The sequence below is a fragment of the Epinephelus fuscoguttatus genome, linkage group LG12 (assembly GCF_011397635.1).
Source record: "Epinephelus fuscoguttatus linkage group LG12, E.fuscoguttatus.final_Chr_v1".
Classification (NCBI taxonomy): domain Eukaryota; kingdom Metazoa; phylum Chordata; class Actinopteri; order Perciformes; family Serranidae; genus Epinephelus; species Epinephelus fuscoguttatus.
The window spans coordinates 32,527,015-32,554,374 of NC_064763.1; the positions used below are offsets into that span (position 1 = coordinate 32,527,015).

Sequence of the window (27,360 nt, forward strand, 5' to 3'; positions counted from 1 at the left end):
GCCCTGAGATAACAAAAAGTACTGTGGCCAATGTGAGGTGTTCGAAAGGAAACACCTTTGATTTATCAAGGCTTTTGTGGACTTTAAGGGATTTGGGTTTAGAGTTTAAGTTGTCAGTCCCATTTCTTAGTAGGTTATCGCACCACAGGGCGTAATCGACTGCTCCACAATCATCTTTTTTTTTTTTTGGACTGATCACCAGAAATTGGTTAACTTGGGTTTCTCTTAGAGCTAAAACCTCAGTACAAAAGATCTCAAATGCCAGTAACATGTTGAACATTTAAATGTTACTGTGCAGAGAACATGCATTACTCCTTGTCCCCAGTTTTATCTCTTTGAACTTATATTTTCCCATATGTTCTACAAAGAAAGTCACAGCTATGTAAAATCAGAATAACACAATGAGTGAAAAGTCTGAGCTCCCGACACTTCACTATCACCTTGTATTTATTTCAGCCTTCACACCTGCTGGGTTCAGCCACATCCAGCTGTGATCTAATGTTCTGCTGTCAAGCCTTAGTAAATCTTCCCTCAATATTAAGAGAGAAAGACTGGAAGGTTACCTCATTAGCCACGTTTTGGTGTCTTAGCTCGAGCCATGCTGGCGCAGATCCCCGCACAACTAGATTAGATCCAAGAGCTTGGCACCTGAAGACAAAACAAGTTTTCTTCCAAATTGAAAACCCACAAGCTTCTGCATCATTAGGAATCAAACCATGTAGGCTTTTGAAATTATGAAGTATTGTCGATCCCAACTTCCTATAGTAGTTGAATGTGAATACTTTGTCTTTTTGCCATAGCTCTCTTTATCGTTGTTGAAGAAAGATAGATTTGTCTGGCTATGATTATATGTGGAATTAATCTTCTATGTCTCAGTTCATTCCAGGCTTTGTCCAAATTATCACATCGCAACATGTTTATCTTCCCTCTCCTCTCATTTGACCTGTTCTTTCTTCAGCCATCCTCCTCAGTTTGTTCTTATACAGTGCCCCATTCTTTACTGCTTTCACATGATGCATCACGCCATATCTCATCCCACACTCCTTATCTTTTTTTTCTGTCTTTTAGCCCTTGGCCTGCTACAAAATATTATTCTGTTTATTCCTTGTTTTCATAATTATAGCCCAGGCTTGTGCACTGCTGTGCCAAGTGTAGCAGTGACTTAAGCGAGTCCTTTCCTTTTTCCCTCACAGCAAAGTAAAAAGAAAAACATAATTACAGCACATTTTCTTTGAGCGCTGACTCCTCTCCAGGCCAAACTGTCCCTTGCTCCCTCCTGCTCTCTGTCACATATGTACGAGCGTGCGCACACAAATATAATAAACACAGACAGCCTGCGTACACAAGCACATTTAGATACACAAAAACAGAGCACAAATTTCTCATTCCAGCAGAACATATTGAACAAAGTGAGCGCGATGAAGCAAGGGAACAGGCGAGACAAAATGTCTACAGTAGAAGTGGCTTTGAATCGCGTCCAGCATTGTCCTGAGTGACAGAAAGGATCCCTCTGTTCAACCTCCACACACACACACACACACACACACACACACACACACACACACGACTTTGTTGTGTGTGCCTGTGCATGCGTGTGCTTAAACTGTTAGTGCACTGTACATGTACGCAGCCAGCAGCTTGCAAATAAGGTTCACAGAGCGGGCACACACAACCCTGCAGACACACAGGGATGTGGTGTGCTTACGTGCCAGCACACTTGCTCCTCAGAGACTATTAAAGGCTCTTAAAATCCAATATGACGGGTTGTGCTCAGATGGACTTTGATTTCGGGTGGTGCACCCATCAGCATATATATTACAAAGCTAAATTACAGAGGGAGATAAACTGTTGAATTCTGCCATGTAGTCTAGAGGAACTGAGCTTCTCTGCGTAACCTGGTTTTGGTTGGCACCTCTGATATGTTTTGATTATGCTAAACTGAGTGTTTTATTGAGTGAGTGAACTTGTGTTTTGATGCCGATAATTCCAGCACTGTGATGTATGTGCTTGGACGTATGTAAATCTGTAGTATAGTATGGTAGCTCTCAAAGCCACGGGTGGTCCGTCCTGGTTTCTGTGGTCTACTTCTGTTTTATGCACCACATCTACTGAGCACTGTGGGGCTCAATAGGCGAGGTGTGGGGGAGGGGCCTGCAGATTTCCATGTGACCAAGGCATCGGAATGCACCAATCACAGGGCGGTCCGGACCCGTACAACAATGGTTGTACTATTTCAGCTCTTTCATCTCATTATCCTTCTGCAGCGAGCGGGCCTTGCATAACTTTGAAGCTTGTTTGGCATCATAACATGTATTTGTGTGGGTGCGGGTGTGTTTGTGCGTGCGAGACGGGCCTGGCAAGTGGCTCAATGTAAAATGTATGATATGAGGCTCAGAGAAAGAGAGGCACACATAGAGAAATGGAGGTCAGAGAGAGAGAGAGAGAGAGAGAGAGAGAGAGAGGGTTGGTGTCCCACAGATGTAGTCTCTAATGAGATTGATGTGAAAGCAACACTGAGTGTTCTCATATCTGTATAGCGCAGCTTATTTTGTGTGAACACTCTTAATGAACTGTCTGAAACACCCAATGTTCAACATGTTCCTCTGTACAAATCATCCATTACAAACCAGATCCTTGCCCTTTCATTTCAAATATGTCCAACATTGTGTGCAGAATTGTTCCAGTGTTGCGTGTCAGCAAAAAAAAAATCTCTGCACATGCAGCAATAATCAAGAGCTTTATCATGGTCATGGCCGTATGCCAAATTACTAACTGCCTAAATGGTGGTGCTGGTATTTTTACTCAGAATGTTTGTCTCAAATTTTTGTTACTGCCATTTTATGATTTTTACTTAAACTCAAAATAACAAGACTTAAAAGTTCTTTATGTGACATTCAGAGCAATAATACTGCGGCAAACCACTGTTTACTATGTAAAGATATAGTGGGGTAATGGCGTCCTGAGCACAGAATAAAGTTACACTCCCTGTAGGTGTGTTGTAATCTGAGCTTCTCTGTTCTTTGTTGTCGTAGATGGTCCAACTGCGCGTGCATGTTAATGTATGTGGATTTTGTGAGTGTATCCTATGGGCTAGCTAATCGCCACACTGTTGTGCTCATATGGTGGTTAATTCTGATATCGGAAGGGAGCTGTCTCATAAGCGTAGTGCCCACCCTCCGGTTAATACTGTTAGCTCTGTGAGGACTGTTGCAGTTATGAAGTGCTGTTTAGCGAGTTAGCACCATTACTTGATAGCAGCGGCTTAGCCACCTTCATATTGAGAGCCATGTGCAGTCCTCAGGAATCATAGATAGCCTCTGAATATTGGAGAAAGCTACTTTAAACAAGGGGATGTCCCTGTACATCAAAAATCAAAGGATATTTGTGACTTTTTTCAGGGAGCAGGCTTCCCTGATATCTATAACTAGTGTGTTCCAAAGCTTTCAGGCGCAATTGGAATAATGAATCAGACCATAAAACTGTGACCTGATAAAAGATTTATTTTAATGATTTTATCTTTATTTTTACCCCTCTGTGTATCTCATCTAGTAATACATAGGCTGCATCATGTTAAATATGTCTGTTCTGTGTCTCTCTGTGCAGGTCGTCTGGGGTTCCCCCATCCAGGAGGAGACAACCCTCTGCCACTCAATGGTACGTATGGCAACCTACAAATTTTAAGTCACAGGGAGTTTGTGTGTAAGATTGAATACATGATTTTTTTTTGATGATTTATATAAAAAATAATCAGTTAATCTTTAAAACAATATTTGGGGACATTTTAAGCTGTTGTTCATTTTCTAAGAGGACATCACATTTTAAATGGTGTTGTCCTTATACTAAAATTGGCTATTAAGGCAGGCTAAATAAAAGTAAAAGTAAAAAACAACATCCTTTTTGTTCCTGTACCAAAAAAATACTCCCCCAGTTAAATCATGTCAGCTAAGGGGACATATAGAAAGTATGATTCACCCAATTTTAGTGACTTCAGTAACTCTGAGTTCGTCTTTGTTAAATCTTTGTATAGGTGACCCTAAGTACTGCAGATGGAGATAGTTGGCTGGTGTGAGATAACCTTGAGTGTTTGTGTTTGTTGACTGCGAAGCCTCGTGTGCCCTTGTTTGAATGGGATTGAATCCAACTGAAAAGTTTCGTGTGTCTCTTTGGCGGCCCCTCTTTGTAAATGTCAACACAAAATAAAATTGCCATCTCCACACTCGCCCACTTAAAAGTGGTTTTAACCAACAAACATTTCTGCTCATGACCTTTCACCTAGTTGTTAACCTCTCATGGGTCCTTCTCTTTTTTCTGACAGGATAACGCTTCATGCTCAAACAAATAGATGGATAAAGAGCAGAATAAAAGAGGATGAACGGATAGAGAGAGGACATGGTGGTTTTTGATACCAGAAAATAAGTGGATGGATTGAGGGATAGAATGAGATAGATCTTTAGGATGGAAAAAGCTTTATATGTGCCAGCTTATTCTCCTACTTCCAACATTGTCTTGTCCTGCAAACAATGGCTTTTTTTCTGAGTGTAGGGTATGGTTTTATGTTTATAGATTTGATTTAAGGTGTTGTTTACACGCAGCTAAAGCCCCTCTGTTAGAGGCAAACAAGGGATATTGTGGTTATATGGTGTGCCTCTTAGAGCAGTGGGCATCTATGCTATAATTTTAGGGTCTGTGATATAAAATTTGATGCATATTCCTTCACCCCCGTTTCTGAAAAAATACTCTGAAGACGTACTGTGCATTTAATTTCCTCATATGACCCTGTTGTGCAGTAGAAATAATTTCTTTGAACTTTAAATAAATAACAAAACCTCTCTCTAATGGTTGGATAATATTTTGAAAATCCTTTTGACATGTTGCGCTTTCCAAAATAGCAGTTTAATATTCAGCTACCTCTCCTTTGCCCTTGAACGCTCCCATTCCCTTTATCATTGTGTAATGGTGTTGTTGTAGCTTTTGCCTTCTGGTCTCGGGCCAGGATGTACAACACAAGAGGCCAGTAGTTTCTTCACAGGATCACTGGGTCACATGGCGAGATCACATGGTCAGGAGCTGTCATCAAGCCCTGAGACAGATGGTGCCAGCGGATAGGCAGGATTCAGAGGTTGCACACCAGCTCTCGCGCTCTGTCTCTCTGACTCTCACGCGCTCTTTTTGTCTCATAAAGTGTATACAGATTGCATTTCTTATTCTCTTGATCTCCCTCACTCACTCTCATTTTCTCTCACCCCCACACTGCGTTTTATCAGCTTGTTTCTCCATCTCCTCCAATCTATTTTTCTCTCTCTCACACACACCATCTTTTTATAGCACTCTCTGCTCTCTTTCAATCTGCTTTCCTGTTTCTCTCTCCTCTCCCTTTCTAGCTCTCTTTGACCTTCCCCCCAGAGTTAATGTCCATCTGGGTTGGAAAGTCCGCTGAGGGGAGGCGAGGATTATTGCTTGTGTGTTCTGGCCACTTCTTCATCCTCCCCGTGTCCTTATAGTTTTAGACTGGTCGATGCTTCAATCTCTCCAGTGTCCACATTTTAATTTGTTTCACTTCGGCCCTGTGCAAAGAAACATTATGTCCCAGTGACGAATTAAATTGAATCAGTAAAAAGAGCATCTTCTTGTGTGCACATATGATAGTGAACTGCACTGTGGGCAGAGGGACCTATTAGATTGGTTATACCCAGAAAAAAAAATTATATATCTGTGGCCTTGGGATGTATTCATACCTTCTCAACGGAATTATTTAAATGTGAAACATGACTCTTTAAAGCAGTTATCACAGCCATACATTGGTTTCATTTGTGCTCTCAGATTGCATGTTGTCTGGGTTTAGAAGATGCTATGGTGCTTTCAAAAAGTGAGTGGTTGACGCTATTGTTTCCCTCGATGTGCCTTCTGCGGTTGCCATGGTCACACAAGTTTAACAAGGATCAGCTCGGGCGACAGAGGCAGATAACCGTGCATATACATAACAGTGGCAGCCACCCTCTCCCTCCTCTGTGCCACTGTTGCCCTCCTTGGCCGCAGGGCTCTTATTATATTTACGTTGGAAACAATGGAGGTTGCAGCGGTAACCGCAAGCTGTCATGGATGCATTTTGTTTAAAAGTCTGAAGCGTGACTGAAGGAGGGCAAATCACATATTGTGAAATGGCCAGCCATATTCAGAAACACTCGATGGTAACTGCTCTGTTATGACTCCTGGCAGGTTCATTTGATTTAGTGTGGAAGTTAGCCACACGAGTGCTTCCTCTGCACTTGTATCAGGAGCAGACTCTGGCAAAACCACTACTACTTGGAACGCTTGGATTTTAGTGACGTACTTGATGAATTTCAGTCTTGTTTCTCTCTTGTTTTTGAATCTGCCATTGTTATCAGGGTTGAAGGCATGTCGTGATACCAGAAGTTTAGTAGTTGAAACCAATACCAATGAAATTCCACGACTCTTGACACCCAATTCGACACCACAGAAAAAAAACAAAACAATAAACCCCATGTACTTAAACATTAACTCATTTATTAAAAACATTCAAATTAAAATAAATTTAAATTGTGTTATTAATCCCTGATGATCCACCTCGAATTTAACGTATGAGTCTATGTGGGTTCATGAGGTATTGCAGGTGAGGAAACATTTACTAAATATAGCCTGCAGTATGTTAACATGAACCCCCTCCATTGTTGTTGCTGTTAAGCACTTGAACATGTAAGACGTGACAGTTGGTCTCTGTGGGTTTGTCCTGCCCCTCCTTCACTGTGATTGGATGGCTGGCTGAAAAGTGACAGTGACAAACTCAGAGTTTTGCCCAAAGCTGAACACTTTTCAACTCTTTTTGACCAGACAAAACAAATGCCTACCGCCTTGTCACACTTGTCGTCAGGTTGCACGACTGTTCAGCCTCTGTTGCTTTGTTATCTGCACCAAGGAGGTTATGTTTTCACTTCAGTTTATTTGATTGTCAGCCTAGTTTTCATGAAGTTTGTGGAAGGGTGTAGCATGGGCCAAGGAACAACCTGATAAATTTTGGAGCAGATCCAAATCGAGGGGTGGATACACAGATTATTTTTCACTTTCATCAGCATTGTATGATGGGGCGGAGGTCTGTGCTCCCGAAGTGCCCTTTTTAGTGCCCTTTTGGTCTAATGTTGTAATCCTGATGCCTGTATTTACCTGTGTTACTTTTCTCTTGATTCGGGACTTATATAATCTGTGTTACTGTTGTACTGATATCTTCTTTGTGTCTTTGGATTGTATCTTTTATCTCAAATTGATGGTGAAGCTCTTTGTAAAACAACTGGAAACATGCAAAAACATCTCCGTCCTTTTTCAAAGTGCTCATCTACAGACCTTCAAAATATAGACTTGTACTTGAGTCTAGTGTTGATAACGTGGCATAGTGACAGTCTCACAGGCTAAATATCATTAATAGCTGATTAATAAAACAAAAGGCGGACAAACAATGGAACATCACTTCACTGTCATGAGCCACCTAGCACTTTTATTGGTACAGTGTATTATGCTTCTTTTATAATCACCCTCTTCTTTGATTTGTCCTCACTCCACATGCAGCCAGGAATTATAGCAGGAGACGAGGTAAAATATAATCATGGATATATTATGTCACTTTTCCAGCATAAATTTTACTCTGTAGGTCTCAATATTTTGACTGCCTTTGTGATGTGAAGCCGTGCTGCTATTGGTTATAAGGCGTTGGTTGTTAAATGAATGCTTGCAAAAGTTTTTGAATGACTCTGCGCTTTGTATCGTACAGTGAAGTGACATGTTTGTCTGCATGATTGTCTTAAGTGTCGAGTCTTGCCATCAGCTTGCGAAATGATCTGCATCAGCATATTTCATGAGTGTGCGTTTCTCTCGTACGCTTGACTCTGCTTGCTTTTTATTTCTTCTCATTTTTACGAACATTTTGCAAGATTGTGAAGTCAGACAATACTGTAGTTGTTAGTTTCACATTTAGTTGTCAGTTAATGAGGCAGAGAGATACACAGAGTTTACACACACACTGCAACAGAAGCACATGGCCAGGCACATGGCCGGACACACGCACTCATACACACATCTTCAGTCACACACAGCATGTACTGTAAGCTGAGGCTAACTCCCTTGCATAAATCTTTATAAAGCAGCTCAGGGCAGGTTGTATAGGAGCAGGAATAGGCCGGGGAGGGCTTAGTCACTGCAGCACATACACAAACACTTGCACAAACATGCACAGTCCACTGTGAAACTATTCAGACCCACTCACTGAGAGGACTCGTGTTTGTTAGAGAGAGCCTGCATGTATGTTCAGTCCTTCATAGACAGTCACTGGCCGTGTGTGAGCCAAGGCAACCATTTTTTACTTTATGATTTTTGTTCAGCCCAATCCTTTTGAAATGACTCTGATACATACTTTCAATCTGCAACATCTCCATGCCACATTACTAAAAATTAACCCACAACCACTTGACTTTTTTTTTGGTTATGTCTATACATTTGTATCCTTATTTTAATTAGACAGTTACAAAACTATTTTTAGTTACATATGATCTGCTACTAATCTTTTGTATGCTGTATGTCGTGTTTGTTCCCCTTCAAACAGCAGTGTTTTCTTGATAGCAGTTTGATGATTTGAACATATTTGCAGATTTTATAGGGGTCTGGAAAACATCTGCAACATTTCACTCCTACCAAAGAGTAGTAAAGGGAAACTACAACCATTCTCAAAATTCATACATGTTTCCTCTATGGTATAAGGCAGTCCAAAAATATTATTAAACATGAATGTCTCTCCCAAATCTACAAACTAGAGTGGTAAAACTTAAACTTGTGATGTCATCGTTCATAAGCAATGAATTATAAAGGATGTTATGGACCAGTGGTTCCCAACTGGTCCAGCCACGGGATCCATATTTCTCCTTAGTCATGAGTTTGATGTCTAAACAGTTTAATACATTCAGTATCGCTCTTGCGTTTGGCCATGTCATCAAGATAGATTGCTGCTACTGTTATGTAGCTGTCTGTTAGGCACTCACTCTACAGCAGGTAGCAGCACTTCAAAATAAAAGCTCTGTGCTGTAAATTCACTGTACTAAAAATAAATGTGTGGGTTTTTTTTTGTTTGTTTTTTTTACAAACTTGATATGTTTGCAAGTCACTTGCGGTTCATTCAGAATGGACCTACGGCCCACATTTGGACCGTGACCCACCAGTTGGAAACGAATGTTCTGAGTATTTGGGTACATTCTCTGTTTCAGTACCGAGGACACTACAAAAGAATAAAGCTCATTTTCAGTATAGAATAGAAAAGAAACATTCTTTTGCCCCTAAAAATCAGTCACCAATTTATTGTCTATGGAGCAGCTCCAGACTTTATACCCTATGACATCACAAGATTGAGACTTACCTCTCTGGTTTCTGGTTTTGAGAGACAGTAGCTCATGTTGACAAATGTTGATCAAACTTTCCTAGGCCAATGAAGCAACATATTGGAATTTTAATTACAGATGATGTTCACATCTAGTCACACATTACCCAAGGAAAAAGCATCCCTTGTAATGTGCATTGCATGCGACTAGCCTTAATTACATGGTGAGTGATGTCAGATCATGACTAAATAAAATACTTTGCTTCTTCCCATTCCACCCACCCAGCGCCTGGTGGATTATTCAATGCAGTGAAAAGATGTGAATAAAAAGTTTTATGTACAGTTGTCGTGTAACCATGACAACAACGACCCCTCCTGAACCTTTACTCCAAGCTCTCTCCTCAGAAAATAAACCTCTCCCCCTCCTATCCTCTGTCTCTCAGGCCACTCCTCTCTCTTCCCCATGGAGGATGGTTTTCCTGATGATGAGCGTGGTGATCAGGGTCTTGCAGGCCTGGGCTCTCCACACTGCTTTCCACACCAGAACGGAGAGCGCGTTGAACGCTACTCACGCAAGGTCTTTGTGGGAGGACTGCCCCCGGACATAGATGAAGGTAAAGTGGATACAAAAAGATCAAACAAATTTTATCTCTGGGCCTTTTTGGGCAATTTTAAGGCAAGGTATACCATAAGACGCCATTGGAAAATGACACCTGCAACACAAGCATCTTACGGTACGCTGGTAATACCTTAGAGCAAGCTTTTCCTGTAAATGTTCCTCAGTGTTTTCTTCTGGAAAAACTTGTGGACTGGCAATGAGTGTGAATTCTGTCTATTTAATTTCAGATGAGATAACAGCCAGTTTCCGGCGTTTTGGACACCTGTTTGTGGACTGGCCTCACAAAGCAGAGAGCAAATCCTATTTTCCACCCAAAGGTTTGCTAAATTATTCACTCTGTGCCGTTTTGTCTTGCAGTTGTTTACTGTTTTGTGAGGGGTAAAATGCAGCACCTCTTTGACATTTATCAGCACCAAGTTCTAATCCAATTTATTACTACAAAAGATAGGTTTCAGTTATTGCTCCAGTGTTTTTGTGTTTCTGCCGGAGAAAAAGACTGATATATTTTTTGGTAACTGTATTTTTCAGTAAAGCATTGTTAGCCTTGTATATCTGTGAACAACCACCATTCATATGTGTGCATCTGTGCAATCTGCCGTTAGACTATTATGTGAAGCATTTTGTAACCATGTGTGGACTGTTTGTCTGTTTCTCTGTGTGTTTGTAAAAGCTTATGCCTTCCTGCTGTGAATGCAGAATGTCGTGTTCAGTCACAGTAATCATTGCGCTAAATGCCAACGTGACTTTGTGACAATACACTGTGTCCCTGGCAGCATGAATAACCCCGCTGTATTATGTGTAGGCTACGCCTTCCTGCTGTTCCAGGATGAGAGCTCAGTGCAGGCTTTGATCGATGCCTGCATCGAAGAGGACGGCAAGCTGTACCTCTGTGTGTCCAGCCCCACTATCAAAGACAAGCCGGTCAGTGGGAACACACACAAACACACTCATCTGCTGGCATCTTGCTGTTTCTACTGAAGTCACTACAACTTATGGTTTTGCCTTTTACTTGACTTTACTACCAGCTGTGCTCAGTGCTGAAACCTGTTGGTTTTGTATGTGACAGGTCCAGATCCGCCCATGGAACTTGAATGATAGCGATTTTGTGATGGATGGATCTCAACCTCTGGATCCGAGGAAAACCATCTTTGTGGGAGGTGTCCCTCGTCCACTCCGTGCAGGTATGCCTCATTTTCATGTTTGTCCTTGTATTCAAAGGTCTAGTGTGTAAGATTTAGTGGCATCCAGGGATAAGGTTGCAGATAGCAACCAACTTAAATATCTCCTGTGTGCCAGGCATGTAGGAGAAATACGGTGGCCAGTGTGAAAGTGAAAATGGCCCTGTCTAGAGCCAGTGTTTAGTTTGTCCATTCTGAGCCACTGTAGAAACAACATGGTGGACTCTGTGGAAGAGAGCCCACTCCGTTTGTAGATACAAGTGGCTCATTTTAAGGTAATTAAAACACAATGGTTCTTATTTTTGGCTGATAATAAACTAATGAAAACATAGTTATGAATGTTATATTCCATTTCTGCCAATAGGTGCCCCTAAATTCTACACACTGGACTAGGGATGGGCGATAAAACGAAAATTGTCTTGATATTATATTCCTCAATAAAGATGTAATAAATGCTTGATAAATCTTTAAAATAATTAAACCACCCATACGCCCATAGAGGGGGGGGGCGGTAATGCACCCTAAATCCCAGATGCCACCTGTCAATGCCACCAGAAAGAAGGGGAAGGAGAGGTAGTAGTAGTAAAAGAAGATGAGACCAGTTGCCAAGCTAATGGGCACCACAATGTTAGAATATTACAACAGCATAACAACATTCGGCACGCTCACAAAGTTATTTTTAGTCTGATTATTTTTAACCACTGATAACACTCTGGGCTACTACACGGTTGAATTCACCACATAACGTTAGCCACAGTAGCTGTATGGGTCGTCATCTTATCTAATGCTAATGTAAGTTAGCTAGTTAACATGATTCACATGTCTGTTACATTAGACTGATATGACAGTCTAACATGACTAAATGTAACTAAACTTCGATACATGAACTTGTTTGTGAACATGATTTTTGTCTGAGTCACGTCAGATAGAGTTTCACCAGCAATGAATAATCCCATGTTACTTCAGCGAGTCTTCAAAGCCCATCTTTTTTGGCAGAAATTAAATACTGTGCATATCAAACTAGTACAGAAAGTACTGACCACAGTACAGACATTTTTTATGTGTATTTCTTTTGTTTACACTGTCAGCTAGAACAGTTATTTTAACTTCAGGAGCAAAAATCAGCCTTTAAACTTGAAAGAAATATGGACTTGATATTTATCGTGTTAATCATCAATATCGACTGATAGGAAAGTTTTTATCGTGATAACATTTTTAGCCATATTGTCCAGCCCTACACTGGCCCTTTAAGACTCTGTTTTCCACCAAGTGAATCAATAACAAATGAGCGTTTGATATGACAACACTTACACTGACGTATGTATTGTGCATACGTGCTGAATTATCAAAGGCCTTTTAATACATTTTCAGTCCATCTCTGCATTTTATCCTTTTGCTTATGTTTACACTGTAAATCTTAAACGAGCAACACTAAGTAGCCATCCTTCACTTCTCATGCGGAATTCTGCCCAATCATTGCAATGCCAACTGTAAACAAAATTTGTAAGACTCTACAATGTGATCAGCTTCTATTCATAATAAACATTAGACCTGCTAGAGGGTAGGGCTAAAAGAGCTAATGTGCTGCTGAGGTCGGCTTTGACCTACACTGGTCCCGTCAGGAAGTACCCTCTGTGACACACTGTGCTGTGTAGAATAATAAATTCCTTTTTATCCTGATAGCAGTGTTATGTGCACTGTTTGGTCATGTTGTTTGCACCTCTTGTAGCTGTGTTTTAGACTTCCGCATTGTAATTGTGGTAATGACCAAGGTCATAAGGCCCTGTGGGGCATCAAATGTTTTTATGACCCTGTGTAATATTTGGATCTACGTTTACATGTATAAAATCTACATATTAAAAAAACTGCCATTTGACTTTTTTATGTTTTAACAAGTAAAGCCGCCTTGTAAATTTGCAAGGTCATCTCCCCCCAATTTGCATATTAACTGCTGTTAAGAGACACACAATGAAGACTGTAAATAAACTTGTTGGAATTTACCGCAACCATTTTAGCAGCTGACACTGCTCTCATATTTGCACCATAAAACTCGGCTGAACTTTAATCCATCTGTGTTGACAGCTTTAAGCTCTCAGATCAGCAGCCCTCATCTACTTGCTGTGTGGTGTGTTTGTGTTCACTGGCTACATGGCCAAGAGTTCATGTATTAAGCCTCTCTCTGTATGTGTGTGTGTGTGTGTGTGTGTGTGCGCATGTAGCTGGATTTTGCCAGAATGTTTGTTACTGTGCTCCTGTCTTCTGCTTCTGTTCGTCAGAATAGTTTTTGCGAATATTTTGCTCATTTACTTGAATGTGTCGTTTTCCTTCTTTGCAGTGGAGCTGGCCATGATCATGGACCGCCTGTATGGTGGGGTGTGCTACGCTGGCATCGACACAGACCCTGAGCTGAAGTACCCCAAGGGAGCAGGGCGGGTCGCCTTCTCTAATCAGCAGAGTTACATTGCTGCTATCAGTGCTCGCTTTGTACAGCTGCAGCATGGAGAAATCGATAAACGGGTGAGTGGAAATAGAAGAAAGCTCAGTGTTTTTCAGTCTCCCCCTCTATGGTCCCCTTCTTTCTTCATTTGTCTCCCCGCACCTCACTTCCTGTTCTGTTCCTCTTGAACTCTCCTCCCCTTTTGCCCCTTTTTAGAGTTGTGCTAAAAGGGAGAAAGTCTTAGCAGATTTTGTTAAGGAGAGAAAAATGCAGAACTTTATACAGAATGCGTTTGTTTCTTAGCAGAGAAAGTGAAATGGGGAGGCACATTTAGCATAATTATTTATTCATTTTAGAAGATCAGTGCAAGAAGCAGTAAGTGTTCTGACTTCAAGCTTCAAGAGGAGGATTTCTCACTAATTTAAATTATATTCAACCAGAATGTCTACCACTGAGTGAGAGCATAAAACAGTATCAAAAAGACTGTTGTTAGATGTAGATGAAACCCAGCATAAACAATGTCTTCCTGCTAATTTATGGCAAAGCTTTGTTAACAGTTTCAGTAAGACGTAAAAACAACAGGAACAGACAGTCGTGTTGAACATTGTTAGAGGTACAAAGAGGTTTAAAGGGACAGTTCACCCCCAAGTCAAAAATACATATGTTTCCTCTTTAGTGCTATTCATGAGTCTAGATTGTTTTGCTATGAGTTGCTTAGTGTTGGAGATTCTGTCTGTAGAGATGTCTGCATTCTCTCAAATATAGTTTAACTAATTGGCACTCAGCTTGTGGTGCTCAAAGCGCCAAAAAACAAAACAAATTTGAAAAACAGCAGAAATCGTTTTACTCAAGATAATCCACAGACCTTGTTGAGAGCTATTAGGAGCTATTTTCTCTTTATTGAAGTACACCTGCCAAACGTATCACCGCGCAGAAGGAAGGGTGCATCTGCTCATGGGCGAGAGGCTTGTGACATTAATTGCATCCTCCTTAGCTTAAACGTTAGCAAGCTGAGTTTTGCTAGGTGACCAAGTAGTAGATGCATGTTACCTTCTGTGCAATGATACAGTTGGCAGGTCCCTACATGAAACTGCTCACAACGAGGTCTGTAGATTATCTTGAGTAACCGGGTCATGATTTCTAGAAAGAGACATTGCTGTTGAGTTTTCAAATGTATTTTTTTGGCGCTTTGAGCACTACAAGCCGAGTGCCATCTACTTCCATTACATTCAAAAGAAGGCAGACATCTCCATGGCTGATATCTCCAACACTCTGCAACTCACACCAAAACAGGCTAGACTGATAAATAGCCTTATATGGAAGAAGGAAAAATAGGTGTTTTTGGTTTTGGGGTGAACCGTCCCTTTAAGTATCATGGCAGATTATTCCATGACACCACTGCAGTAACATTAAGAGCTGTCAAGTCATCTACCTCTGTCCAGAATGCGCTCTGAAACTCACCAGTGAACGGAAAGGTTTTGTCTGTGGAGTTATTTACACAGTGTATAGTTGTGTGATTACACTTCCGAGCCAAGGCTATCGGTGACTTACCCTCTGTTGTCAGCATCTGAGGAATTACAGTAACACAACTTACGGTTGCTTGTAGTTGACTCAGATGTCATTCACATTTGCACAATAGAGGTGAGTGAACAAAATAATGTGAGCAGAAATCCAACAGAAATATCTAGTGAAGAGGTAACACTGTAATATGAAATACTGGAATAATAGTACGCTGCTCACTTATTTGCATAATTGCTGTGCAAATTTTGTAGACTGAGTGCTTCAGTGACATTCACTTGCTAATGGCACAATCCCTCATCACTGAGCAGTTGGAGAAGCAAGTGATGGTATACAGTGAGGGGAGTTTGAAATCTCACAAACTGTAACATTTGGAGTCTTCCTCAGGCTCACTGTGACTGGGCCTTCATGTTGCATTACTCCCTGCATTATTTTAAGCCATTTTGTGAGTCTGCAGACTCAGCCACCAACAATGAAAACTACTATTTTGAGCATTAATTAAAAAAAGGTTTTTAAAAAAGGCTGACCAGAAATGGTATAAAAAGGAGCTGTAGTTGGTAACTTTTATAGCAAAAACATAACTTTTTTCTGTCACTGCATTGCCCATTTCTTGCTTTAAATGATTTCAGACATATATTTTAGTGTACTGTTTAGCTGTAAATGGTCTGGTGGGTCGTCTGGGCAGTGTTTTGTTTCGGCTTGACTGTATCCAACATGGCAGCAGTCACAACCTTTCTCATTCTACAGCTAAACAGTACACTAAAATATGTTTCTGAAAACTTAAGGGGAGAGGTGAGAAATGGGCAATGCAGTAACAGAATCTTAATTAATATTTGATCAGTGCTGCCTAGTTTGACAGTTTGACCACACATATACAGTAATTGACATGACTGACAGCTGCATTAGAGACTCCTTGGCTCTGATTGGTTGATTTTGGTGTGTTTTGGTAAATTCTTGCAAATGCCATTAGAGACTGTTCGAAGAGGAAAAGGGGCATGTTTTTTTGAGTGACAGTTTGAGCAAATATGGCACAAAGTGACTTTCATAAAAGGATTATAGATTTAAAGAACAATACCGGCAGTATACCTGCTAAATTTTCAAACAAACCATGTTTTCAGAGGAATTTTCTACATTTCTGGTGCCATCTGTTTCATGTCCTGTAAGGTTGATTTAAAAAAAAATACATCCAGCAGAGACACAGACATTGTAAAGGAAATAACATAACTAAACTCAAATTATTCCCACCTCTGATTGCAGGTGGAAGTGAAGCCATACGTGCTGGATGACCAGCTGTGCGATGAGTGCCAGGGAACTCGCTGCGGCGGGAAGTTTGCACCGTTCTTCTGCGCCAACGTCACCTGTCTGCAGTATTACTGCGAGTACTGCTGGGCGGCCATCCACTCGCGTGCCGGACGAGAGTTTCACAAACCCTTGGTGAAGGAGGGCGGCGACCGACCCCGTCACATCTCCTTCCGCTGGAACTGAGCGGACGACAGAGCGGGAGAGGCAACAGGGGAGCAGGAGGGCAGGTAGTGCAGGAGTCGCAAATCATTGTACAAATAAATGCACTTTTCTGTTGCTGGTTCCTTTTTGCTCTAATTTCACTGAAACTTTTTCTCATTTTTTTTAAGTTAATATATATCTATATTTTGAAGATAGAAAAGAAAAACTGGAATTATATCCAAATATGTCCAGCAAGGAAAAAAGATGTGTAACATAATTTTATTTATGCGTTTGATTTTTGAAATATTTTTATTAGTTGTCAAAAAAAATACATATATAGGAAAGTTTGAGGTGTGATATGGTACTCTGCTATTCAATTGGCATGTTTTTTTTTTTCTCTAAACATTGTATTTGATTTTAATTTTTTTATACGAGGCCCCAAAACAGTACACTTCATTTGACATTTGATTGACTTCTTTTGTAGCAGAGCTGTTGCTTTTTATTTTGTACCGAGTCTCCAGAGCAAAAAGCTGTTGAAACAGTGTATCATTGGCTTATTATTTCTGAGAGGTGTGATTAAGTTCTCTATTGATGCAAGAGGCTCCAGAGCAAATGTGAAATGAAAAAGGTGTTGCTAAAGAAGAGTGCACTTATTTCCAATTTTTATGAGTGCAGATACAGTATATAAGACCCTTAGTAGTTAACCAAAGCTGAATCTTGAATTAACTTTGAAGAACAGAGAGGGCCGGCTGCAGAACGAAATGGATTCTTTTCCCTCCCATATCAAAATGTTTGAACCTCTCTTTTTATGATTTCCCACATCATACAAATATTTTGATGTTACTTGAAAATCACAACGAAAATTTTAGCAACACATATTTGGGTTTTGATCTCCATTTTGACATGCAAAAACTAATACCTCAAACTCAGCTGCTAATGTGCCGAAATACAGTTAAAAAGAAAGGATAAAAAAAAGCAAGAAAGAAAACATCATCACCTGCTGGTGTTCTCCTTTCCTTAGAAGTATAATCAAAGGGAAGTGATGCAACAAGCAGAGTGTGATGTGACTGGCACAGTTTTGTACTCACTTGCTTCATCACCTTATTTTTGTAATCAAACCCAGGGTTGTGCTAGGGACAGAGCAGATCATCGTACAGTATACAGTGTATTAGGGGAATGTATGGCGTAGGGAGGCTACAGGAGAGACAGACAGGCTTACTGGAAAAGAGATAAGTCCAGCCCCACTCCCCCTCCTCATGTCAGCCTCTGCTGCTGAGCTAACAGCTAACAGAGGGTAGGGCCTCATTGATGGATCAAAACCGTCTCTCTGTGTGCGTACACAGCGGAGGTTTGGATCCAGATCTTTCAGGACTGAGGTTAAGGTAACTCCTCGAGAGAAGGCTGGTCGAGTGGCCGCCTCTTATTGCAGTTTCTACGGGGCTACCACCAAACGGGAAATGTCTGTCCTGTGTTTTGTTTTTTGACGCATTTGTGCAATTCTCCCAAGTCTTTAATGAAAAAGCTCTACTTTGCATCCGAGAGTCAGCTACATGTAATGAAAGAAGCAATTAAAGTTTATCTGATTTTCCCAATCGTCAGCACACATTTGAGTCATGGAGGGATCTGCCCTTTCGGCGAACCCTCTATCCCTTCTCCTGCCAAGCTAATCCAACTCAGCATCCAGTGTTTTTGAAGCATAAATGAAGATAGTCTCTGCAGTGTGCTCTACTACTACACACTTGTGACCCACATGCAGTTTGCTCTTGATAACAGTCGGTTGTACCCAGTGGCTTTTGGGAACCAAAGATGGCTGTGCAGTAGTGGGTCATACTGTAGCTCATTTTTTATTTAGGTTTTTTAGTCTTGTTTTCTTTCTCATTTCTTCAAGGACGTTTTTTTCATATATATATTTTTTAAATTGTCACTTATACCCAGTTTTGCTTAACTGTCAAGCCCAGCAAACCAAAGATTGGCCTTGAACATAATATATTTATATATATATATATATATTTGACAGTGCAGTCAAAACCCATTAGAACACCAGTGGAAAATCAACAGGGCTTGCAGAAACACATACACACACACGCAAGGCCTCACACACTCCATTGCTCAAAATGGAGGTGCACGCTGGTAGGCACTAGTTCTTTTTATCTCCAATAGGTCTGCAGAAAGTTTAACATTAAGTGCACATTCACAAAACAGAAGTAAAACTAATCCTCACATTTGTTTTAACGTTTTAAGTCACTCAGTGGTAACCTACTAGCTGAGCATTTAAATATGTCAGGGAGTTAGTACAGAAACTTGATTATACACACTAGTGAGAAACGTATCCTCATATCGGCGTGGTGTCGTTGCACCAGTTTTGCACCCTGGACATTAGTTTTGTGGGTGTGGTGGGTGAGCATTTTAGAAGTTAAAACACTTTGTGAAGAATTTGCTGTTAAATGAGATGAAAAAAAAAGATTATTTTATACATGGCCTGCTGATTTTTGGTACAGTGTTTTCTAGCTAAATTATTTTGTCATGCACATATAAACATTTATTATGCACTACTTTTCTAAATATTTTTTCTTTTTCCAACAGTCATTTTAGGCACATTTTTCACAAATGGGGAAACTCCTTTTTGCAATACCTCAATTTTTCACATTGTGAAAGGTAGCTTTTGTACTTTTGTTACTGAGAGATCTGCATATATGGAAATGTTCATTTTAAGAAAAAAAAGTTGAGTGATTTCAATATATATTATTTTCAATTATGCTTTTTATACATTTCAGTGCTGAGGAAACTTTACAACTAAGTGCGCACTTGTGTTGATGCGACTTCAGATCTGCAGAGGAGAGACCAAAGTGTATTGCTCTCTTGGTCTTAGCTTTTCGTACACTAGATGTTTCCAGTCAATCTGGTCAATAACAGCATGGCGAGAATTAAAAAAACAAAAAAACTAAAAAAAAAAAACCAACAAAAAAAAATAAGTTGTAATTTGAAATTGATGTTAATGTCTCTAAACATGGCTATACTAGTTGGAAAATGGTAACTTCTGTCTTGGTTTCCTCTCCATAGATGGAGTATAACTTATTATAAGGAGAATGCAAAATTTGGTTCACGCTTAACGCTGAATCTCGTATCACAAGAATGGATGTTTGGTGTTTAGATATTTTAATATTTCAAAAAAAGTATATATATATTCTTGAACTTGCCAACTAGCACCTATTGTAATCCTTAGCATGCATGACAAAAAAAGAGAAAATGACAAGTACATGAATTAGCTATTAAAATTAATTGTTGTGGTGTGCACCAAATGTTTCTCAACTATTAAGTTGTTAAGGACACCCCAAACCCACACTCACCTCACCTCCCCCCCCTCCCCCCTCTCCCCTCCCCCATGTGTTGATCTCCTCGCTTCCCCATTCGCAGACCTCTGCAGGATGCACATGACAGAGATAAGACGAGAAACAAGACAGAAACTTAACTTTAAATCAATTTGGCAGTGCAGGACTTTGAGCATCCTTATAGAACACTGTTTAAAAAAGACTTGAGAACTCATCCCCGCTGTCTGTCGAGGTGATCTTATATAGACCTATCTGGAGGAAGGGGAGCTTAAAGACTTGAATGTGGTAAATGTTGCAAGTTAACTTCAAGTTGTTATGTGCAATACTTCTTTTGAACCTTTTTCCAGATAAAGACTCTTTGCAATGTAATTCTTTAATGCCATTTTTAATTGCAGACATTTAATTAAAGAAGATGTTAATATGTTTTTCACAGTCATTTTCTACTGTTATTGTAATCCTTTTCATGCTGGTGTTTGTAAAAAAGAAAAGAAATCAAACTATTTGTACTAATATAAATAATTGAAGTTATTTTTAAAACATTAAAGGTTTTGTGCTCATTTGCTTATTTTGTTTATTTTAAGCTACTGTGATTGATTGCATTGTAATTATTAGGTCAACAATGTATTTAGCTGTTTATTGGTATATTTTTAATTGGAATGTATAATTGATTTTTATAATTTTGATCAGATTTTTGTTATATTTTTGAGGTGAAGCTTTTAATATGTTAAAGTGTCTAGTTTTTACTAATTGCTATATTGTGCTCCACAATATATGGTTCACATTTTCTGAAGGAAAATAAATATTTAAATATTTGTCTGTTAATGATGTTACTTAATGGCAAGATTTCAATAGTTTTTAACTGTGTATGGGAAGGTTGTTGTATTTATTAATAGCATTTTTTACTTAAGATATCACCTTAATTTTTATTGTCATTTCACTTTATAAGTTCCTATTTTTGTATTTTCCTTTCTAATTAAGTTATGTAATACGGATATGTCCATATTTCTAGGAGTTGGTCTGTAGAAGTGCTAGTGAAAACGAAAAAGAAAAATCTAATGTTATTTAATTGTTTGCAGCCAACTATTTATAACAGTATGCATAATTTTTAAATATTTGTAATGTGAAATGTTGAATGAAATAAATCTTAACTGTGATGAAAATATGTGCTTGGTGTGCTTATTTATGTTGGACATTTAAAGCTGTTATGGGATCGCACTTACTACGAGATGACCCTGCCATATTTGGTCACATCTTAATGTTGTAATCACACATTGGCTTTCATATAGTGTAGTATTACTGATATTTTTATTATATTGCATGAGCAGTCAGTCCAAACATTAATTTTAAACAAGCAGAAAGGTGTTGCACTGTCTCGTACCTCTGATCACACCCAGCAGTGATGGTGTTTCTATGGCATAATATACTATGACATTTTTCTATTGCACACTATACTCAATCATTTATTTTTAATGGCACACTACACTATCATAATTAAGGGCATATATTACTATGACTTACAACTTTTGATTTGTATCGTACTATATATGACATTTTAATGGCATACTATACGATGACTTTTTTTTTACCATATGATACTATAACGTTTATGGCAAACTGTACTATGACATTTCTTATAACATACTATGACATTTTTATGACATACTATACAATGTAGAATAGCTACTGCTCCACCTGGCTCAGTCTTGACAAGGTGCTGAAGACATCAATGAGTCCAAAGTAACAAAAAAAAAAACAAAAAAAATTTCATGACTTTTTTTCACGGTTTTGGACGACATACTATACTACGACTTTTTTTTAATGATTTTTCACAACATACTATACTTTGACTTTTTTTTAATGATTTTTGACGACATACTATACTATGACTTTTTTTCATGATTTTTCACAACATACTATACTATGACGTTTTTTAATTATTTTTGACAACATTCTATACTATGACTTTTTTTCGTTATTTTTGACAACATACTATACTATGACTTTCTTTATGTTTTTTTACAACATACTATACTATGAGGTGTTTTTTGTTTTTCTTTTAACTTTTTTTTATAGTTTCTTTACATGACATTTTTCTTTTATGGCATACTACATTCAGATACCTTTTAAGACTTAGTCCACTATCACATTTTTTTAGTAGTGTACTATACTATAACATTATTTACATTTGTTATGGCCTTCAATACTATCACACTGATATGATTTCTTTAGCATATTATACTATGAAACTTTTTGCATTGCTTACCATATCATTAGGCTATGGCATACTATAATACGCTTTTTTAAATGACCTTTTAAAGACATAGTAGTATTACCTCGTACGTGACATTGTGTCAGTATATTTATTACATACTATAAAGTTACTTTTTTTATGATAACTATGGCAAGGTATGTTTGCAAATTAACTTTTTTGTGGTGCAGTATTGCATGGCCATCAAAGGAATAGCACACAAATGGCTGCATACGTTACTCGACTTTAATAGACCTAAACTGACTCTTTGATTGAGGGTATTATGAAAGAGGGTATCGTTTGCTGGAGAGATAGTAAAACCTCCTGAGGCAAATTTGTATTTGGTGATATTGGGACATGTAAACGGTGGGATTTCAGTGCATTCTGCGTACTTAGGTGAAATGTGTCACCTGATAAACGGGTTTGGCTGAACTTACCGCTATTTACTAAGACCGGATAGCTGTTTTTCAAATAAATACTTATCTGGTCTGAATAGTCAGCATCTGTCCCAACCTTTCCACCTCTTAAGTTTGAACCTATTTGTGTGTAAAAGGAGTGTGTGTGGCTCACTAAATCAAGTAAGCCCTTGTGACTCTCTCTCTGCCTTCCTTGTCCTGTGAAGAATTTCTGCTCATGATAACACCTTGGTTTCAGGCACATGCCCAAATCACATGCTCACACACACACATTTTATGGATCCATGAAAAACATGACATACTATCTCCCAATCCAAGCAAGAGTGTTGACTGGGTCATGTGGTGTTTTCTCCAAATTCCAGGGACAACTGAACAAACTGACAGATGGCTCAATAACACCACCAGCTGGTTGCATTTTGTACTGTGTATCTTATTCAACAGCAGAGGCCTTGTAGCATAGGCCTACCATGTGCTTTCAAAAGTAACGATACTAAGATGCTAATACTGGCATACAGTGCAGACTATGGCACAAATTTTATATGTTCTAACACAGTGGGTAATAAACTCACAAATAGATAATAAAAAAGAAGTCTACCTTTTGAGTGAGAGTATCCAGTGGATCCTTTAAAAGAAAGACAGGTATTAATAAGTTATCAGGGATATGAATGCTGGATTAACATAATATAGATTTTCTCCAAACCCACAAATATGAAAGTACTCACTACACTGTTTAGATAAATTACAAAAGGATAGAACATTTTGCTAATATCTACTCAAAGGTTAAACAAGGACTAAGACATACAGTAATCACTGTAATCACACACAATAGGGCAGTGATGAAAAAATACAAAGTAAAAGTAAAAAGTACAATGTTAATTATCTGCCTTGCTATGCAGAACATATTGTACTAGGAATGTTCTTGGCTGAGACATAAGTATTACCTGAATGTCTCTCAGGATGAACACTCTGTCTACTATTGCTGATTAGGCTGTCATAAGGAATGTCTGGATTAGTTGTTTCATTTCGTTGTGCTTGATGTGCTCGGTGAACAATGGAGGTTCCAGACAGATCCAAGAATGAGGTGGCTGGCAAACATGTTGTCATTTGAAAGTATGCCACAGCCACAATGTAGTCTCTTTGTCTTCAAAAGGCTGACCTGCACATTATCTTTAGGGAGGGCTCATCTGAGGCCACCAGCCTGTAGTTTCCAAGAGTTGGTTGGTTTGGGATAAAGACTTTATCACTGCCGAGAAGTCCTTCATAAACACCAATGGATGGGAGGTGTGGGAGGGACATGATACAGAATTATCACAATTAGTTTGACAATGATATATTGATGGTACCACTGGCACATTTAAAGTCCTGTAGTCAGTAATGAAGATTATCTGATTATATCACTCAGGTAGGTTACAGGACAACAGTGTGAAGTGTCACAGCTGAAGGACTACTTTAAGAAAAAAAGGGGGCAGAGATAGAGAACAACCATCAGAGTGCACATCCCCCCTCCTGCACAAGACACAACTATTGCCCTCTTTGAGTCATTTGACCCAATATCTCTCAACAGTCTCACTGAGGTAATTACCAAAATGAAACCCTCTTGGTGTGCTCTTGACATACTGCAGTGAAGTTTCTAAAACAAGTATATAGATTGGTTAGTCCCTATATTCTCTCTGTAATTAATATGTCACTGTTGACTGGTTCTGTCCCTGCTTATTTAAAGAACTCAATTGTTCAACCTCTCCTGAAAAAAACCCCCCTTCCTTAGACCCTAACTCCCTTCAGACCAATTTCCAAACTGCCTTCTTTCTAAAGTTTTAGAAAAAAAGTTTTTGCTGAACAATTAATTGACTTCTTAAACAGAAACTTTCTCTTTGAGACATTTCAGTCTGGCTTTAGTGCAAACCACAGTACAGAAACTGCACTCCTATAACTGATGAATGACCTGCTGGTTTCCACTGATGCTGGAAAATCACCAGTTTCAGTTTTGTTAGATTTAGGTGCTGCAGTTGATACTGTTGACCATTTGATGTTATTTGAATGACTCAAACAATGTGGTAGCATCTCTGTTTCAATTTTAAAGTAGTTTTATTCCTATTTAGAAGATAGGTCTTTTAGTGCAGCCAATGGCAGTGCATGGTCATTCTCTGTAGGGGATACCTCAGGGGTCTGTCCTCAGACCTCTGTTGTTTTCTCTTTCCATGTTACCCCTGTAATATGTCATTCGCAGGCATAATTTAAGCTTCCATTTTGACGCAGATGACACACAGTTTTATTTCTCTTTTAACTACAATGATTTTCATCAAATTAATACACTCAGTAATGCAGCCATGACCTCAGATGCTGGATGGCTCAGAACTTCCTACAGCTAAATACTGATAAGATCAAGGTAATCATTATTGACCCTGGCACTCTTAATGCCTATACTTCAAAACATCTGGTTCATTATCCCGAAATATAGCCCCAAGCTGTAAAAATCTCAGTGTTATCTTTGCATGCTAATACTGTTGTCCAGTCTTATTTTCTGCACCTCAGGAGACTATCTGAGGTCAGCCCAGTTTTATCCCATAGAAATCTATAAATTGTTATACATGGTTTTATTTACTCTTGTTTGGATTACTGTAACTCTCTCTAAGCATGTCTGAGTCAACAGAGTTTACACAAATTACAGTTTGTCTGAAACTCAGCAGCCAGACTCCTCACCAAAACCAAGCAAAAACGAGAGTACATAATTCCTATTTTAGCTTCTCTTCGTTTGCTATCAGTAAACTTTAGAAGTAATTTTAAGATATTACTGATATCCTTTAAGGCCTGCTCTGGACTCACACCTAAATACAACTTAGATCTTCTGACACCATACGTGCCCGGTCATAACCTGAGGTTCTCAGCCAGCTTTGCTGGCTATTTCACAATCTAGGCCGAAAACCATGGGGGACCGAGCCTTTGCTATTAAGGCTCCCACTGTCTGGAAAAACCTCTCTGAGGAGATCAGACTGGTGAGTTGCTTATCCTCTTTTAAATCCCTCTTAAAAGCATACTTTTATAAATGTGCTTTCACAGCGTTCATGACCTGAGCCCACTTTTATCTGTAAATCACTTCTTAAAACCTATCTATATACAAACTGTTATTATATTGATTGTTTTATTGATTTTATTTTACTCGTGTAGATCCTTTTGTCCCATGTTGTATAACATTTATCATATCATTTTTTATTTTTGTAAAGCACTTTGTAACTTTGTTTTGAAAAGCACTATATAGATAAAGTTTATTTTATTATTATTATGATTATTGAAAGGTTGTATTTTGTACTAATTTTAAATACCCTCTGAACCCCAAAACCCCTGGCAGGTTTGACAGGCATGCTTTCTGTAAGAGTCACCAAAATTATACCACTTAACACAGCTAGAAACTATATAAACAGAAGTTATCATTAGATTTTCAAAAATTTGGTCATACGGAAGGGTCGTGACCCCCAGTCACTCAGGGAGGCTCGAGAAAAGTATCTAGCTTCCGGGAGGATCAAGATAAACAAGCATACCAACAAAAAACAAAAACAAATTTACCAACCTCTCCTCTGATAAACAACAAACAGTCCCTTATTGAACTAGTCATTTATTTATCTTTTATTCATCAGACACATTGGCCAACCACAAATCATCTCAAATAAGCATCTCTCTCGGTTTTCCACACAGACACATAAACATCTCATCAACCATCTTTCCAGTGGTTTCACACTGTTAGCTTGGATTACTGCTGTAGATTTTCTAACAGCTTCTCCCAAGTTAACTGTGTGTATGTCACAAATTTAACCCCCAGATGGCACTGTAGGACCGAATGAGCTAATTTGAGTTGCACAAGGTTTGTGCTGCGTTCATGTGCTGTGGGAAATACTGGATTTCTAATCCGTTCTGCCAGTTTTCTCTTCAAATTTACAGCAGGGAAAGTGTGGATTTTTCCATGATTGCTGAGCCACTGGGATGTGATGTTCAGGGAGGCACAAATAATTAATTATGAATCACTCACCTCCTTGTCTGGGAATAAATTAATGTTATCTTTTAAGCACTTGGCTGAAGTTGACAGTTTCTATTTTGACTCTACCTTTGAGCACGTTTTTATCTACGCATCTGCTCTAATTAACTGATCAAAATGAGACAAAAAAAAAAAAGTAATTTTGCAACAGCGCAAAATAATTTGTTCTATACAAGTGATTTTAAATATTATTCAGACAATACATGCAAGGAAAATGCTTCCACCCTTTTAGTTCAGGAGTTTACGAGGAGCCATGAAAGGCAGCATTAATTCGGCTTCCACTTTAGTCAAACAAACGAGACTCCCGAAAGGAAAAAAAAAAAATCCCCCTAGTGGCAGCTCCAGCGGCTGGGTGTAGCAGCGCGGTGAAGAAGAGGCTGTGTTTGGATTAGGGGGTTGGGCTGCCTGCTGGTAGGAAACCTGCCGCCAGACATTCAGTTTGTCTCCGGCGGTGCAGCGTTGCTTTCCCGCAGCATCAGCAGCAGCGACACCGCAGCGCAGCCTCCAGCTTCACCTGCTCCTCATCTGCGCTTCCCTCCGCCTCTGTCCAGACACAAACACTGCCGCAGCACAGAGGAGACGGACGGACAAGGACGATCAGCTGTAAGTACATGCTTTGTAAGGGTACATTTTTGTTGTGTATTTTGTGATGGAGAAGGGTAGAAAAGATGCTGTAGGTAGAGTTTTTTTATTTTGGTTTCTGGTAAAAACAATCAGAGATCCATTCAAAACAAAATGTTCTTTTTGAGTGTTTTGCTCCTCTGATCATTCA

The 27,360-nt window shown here is 39.2% G+C and overlaps 2 protein-coding genes across 3 annotated transcripts in view; both read left to right on the forward strand.

Moving 5' to 3' along the window:
- Positions 1–21,057, forward strand: part of cpeb4b (cytoplasmic polyadenylation element binding protein 4b) — a 38,477-nt gene extending 17,420 nt beyond the window's left edge. Inside the window, exons 4-11 of one of the 2 annotated variants that reach the window (XM_049591707.1) lie at positions 3,604–3,654; positions 7,579–7,602; positions 9,817–9,987; positions 10,220–10,309; positions 10,795–10,913; positions 11,059–11,173; positions 13,506–13,687; positions 16,383–21,057. In XM_049591707.1, coding sequence (XP_049447664.1) covers positions 3,604–3,654; positions 7,579–7,602; positions 9,817–9,987; positions 10,220–10,309; positions 10,795–10,913; positions 11,059–11,173; positions 13,506–13,687; positions 16,383–16,610 — 980 coding nt within the window. In that variant the 3' untranslated portion in view covers positions 16,611–21,057. The remainder of the gene's footprint in view (positions 1–3,603; positions 3,655–7,578; positions 7,603–9,816; positions 9,988–10,219; positions 10,310–10,794; positions 10,914–11,058; positions 11,174–13,505; positions 13,688–16,382) is intronic. The other variant, XM_049591708.1, reaches the window with a different exon arrangement.
- Positions 21,058–26,898: 5,841 nt separating this feature from the next.
- The window catches only part of nsg2 (neuronal vesicle trafficking associated 2), a 64,348-nt gene continuing 63,886 nt past the window's right edge, over positions 26,899–27,360 (forward strand). Inside the window, exon 1 of the mRNA XM_049592293.1 lies at positions 26,899–27,191. The gene's annotated coding sequence lies outside the window, so the exon portion shown is untranslated. The remainder of the gene's footprint in view (positions 27,192–27,360) is intronic.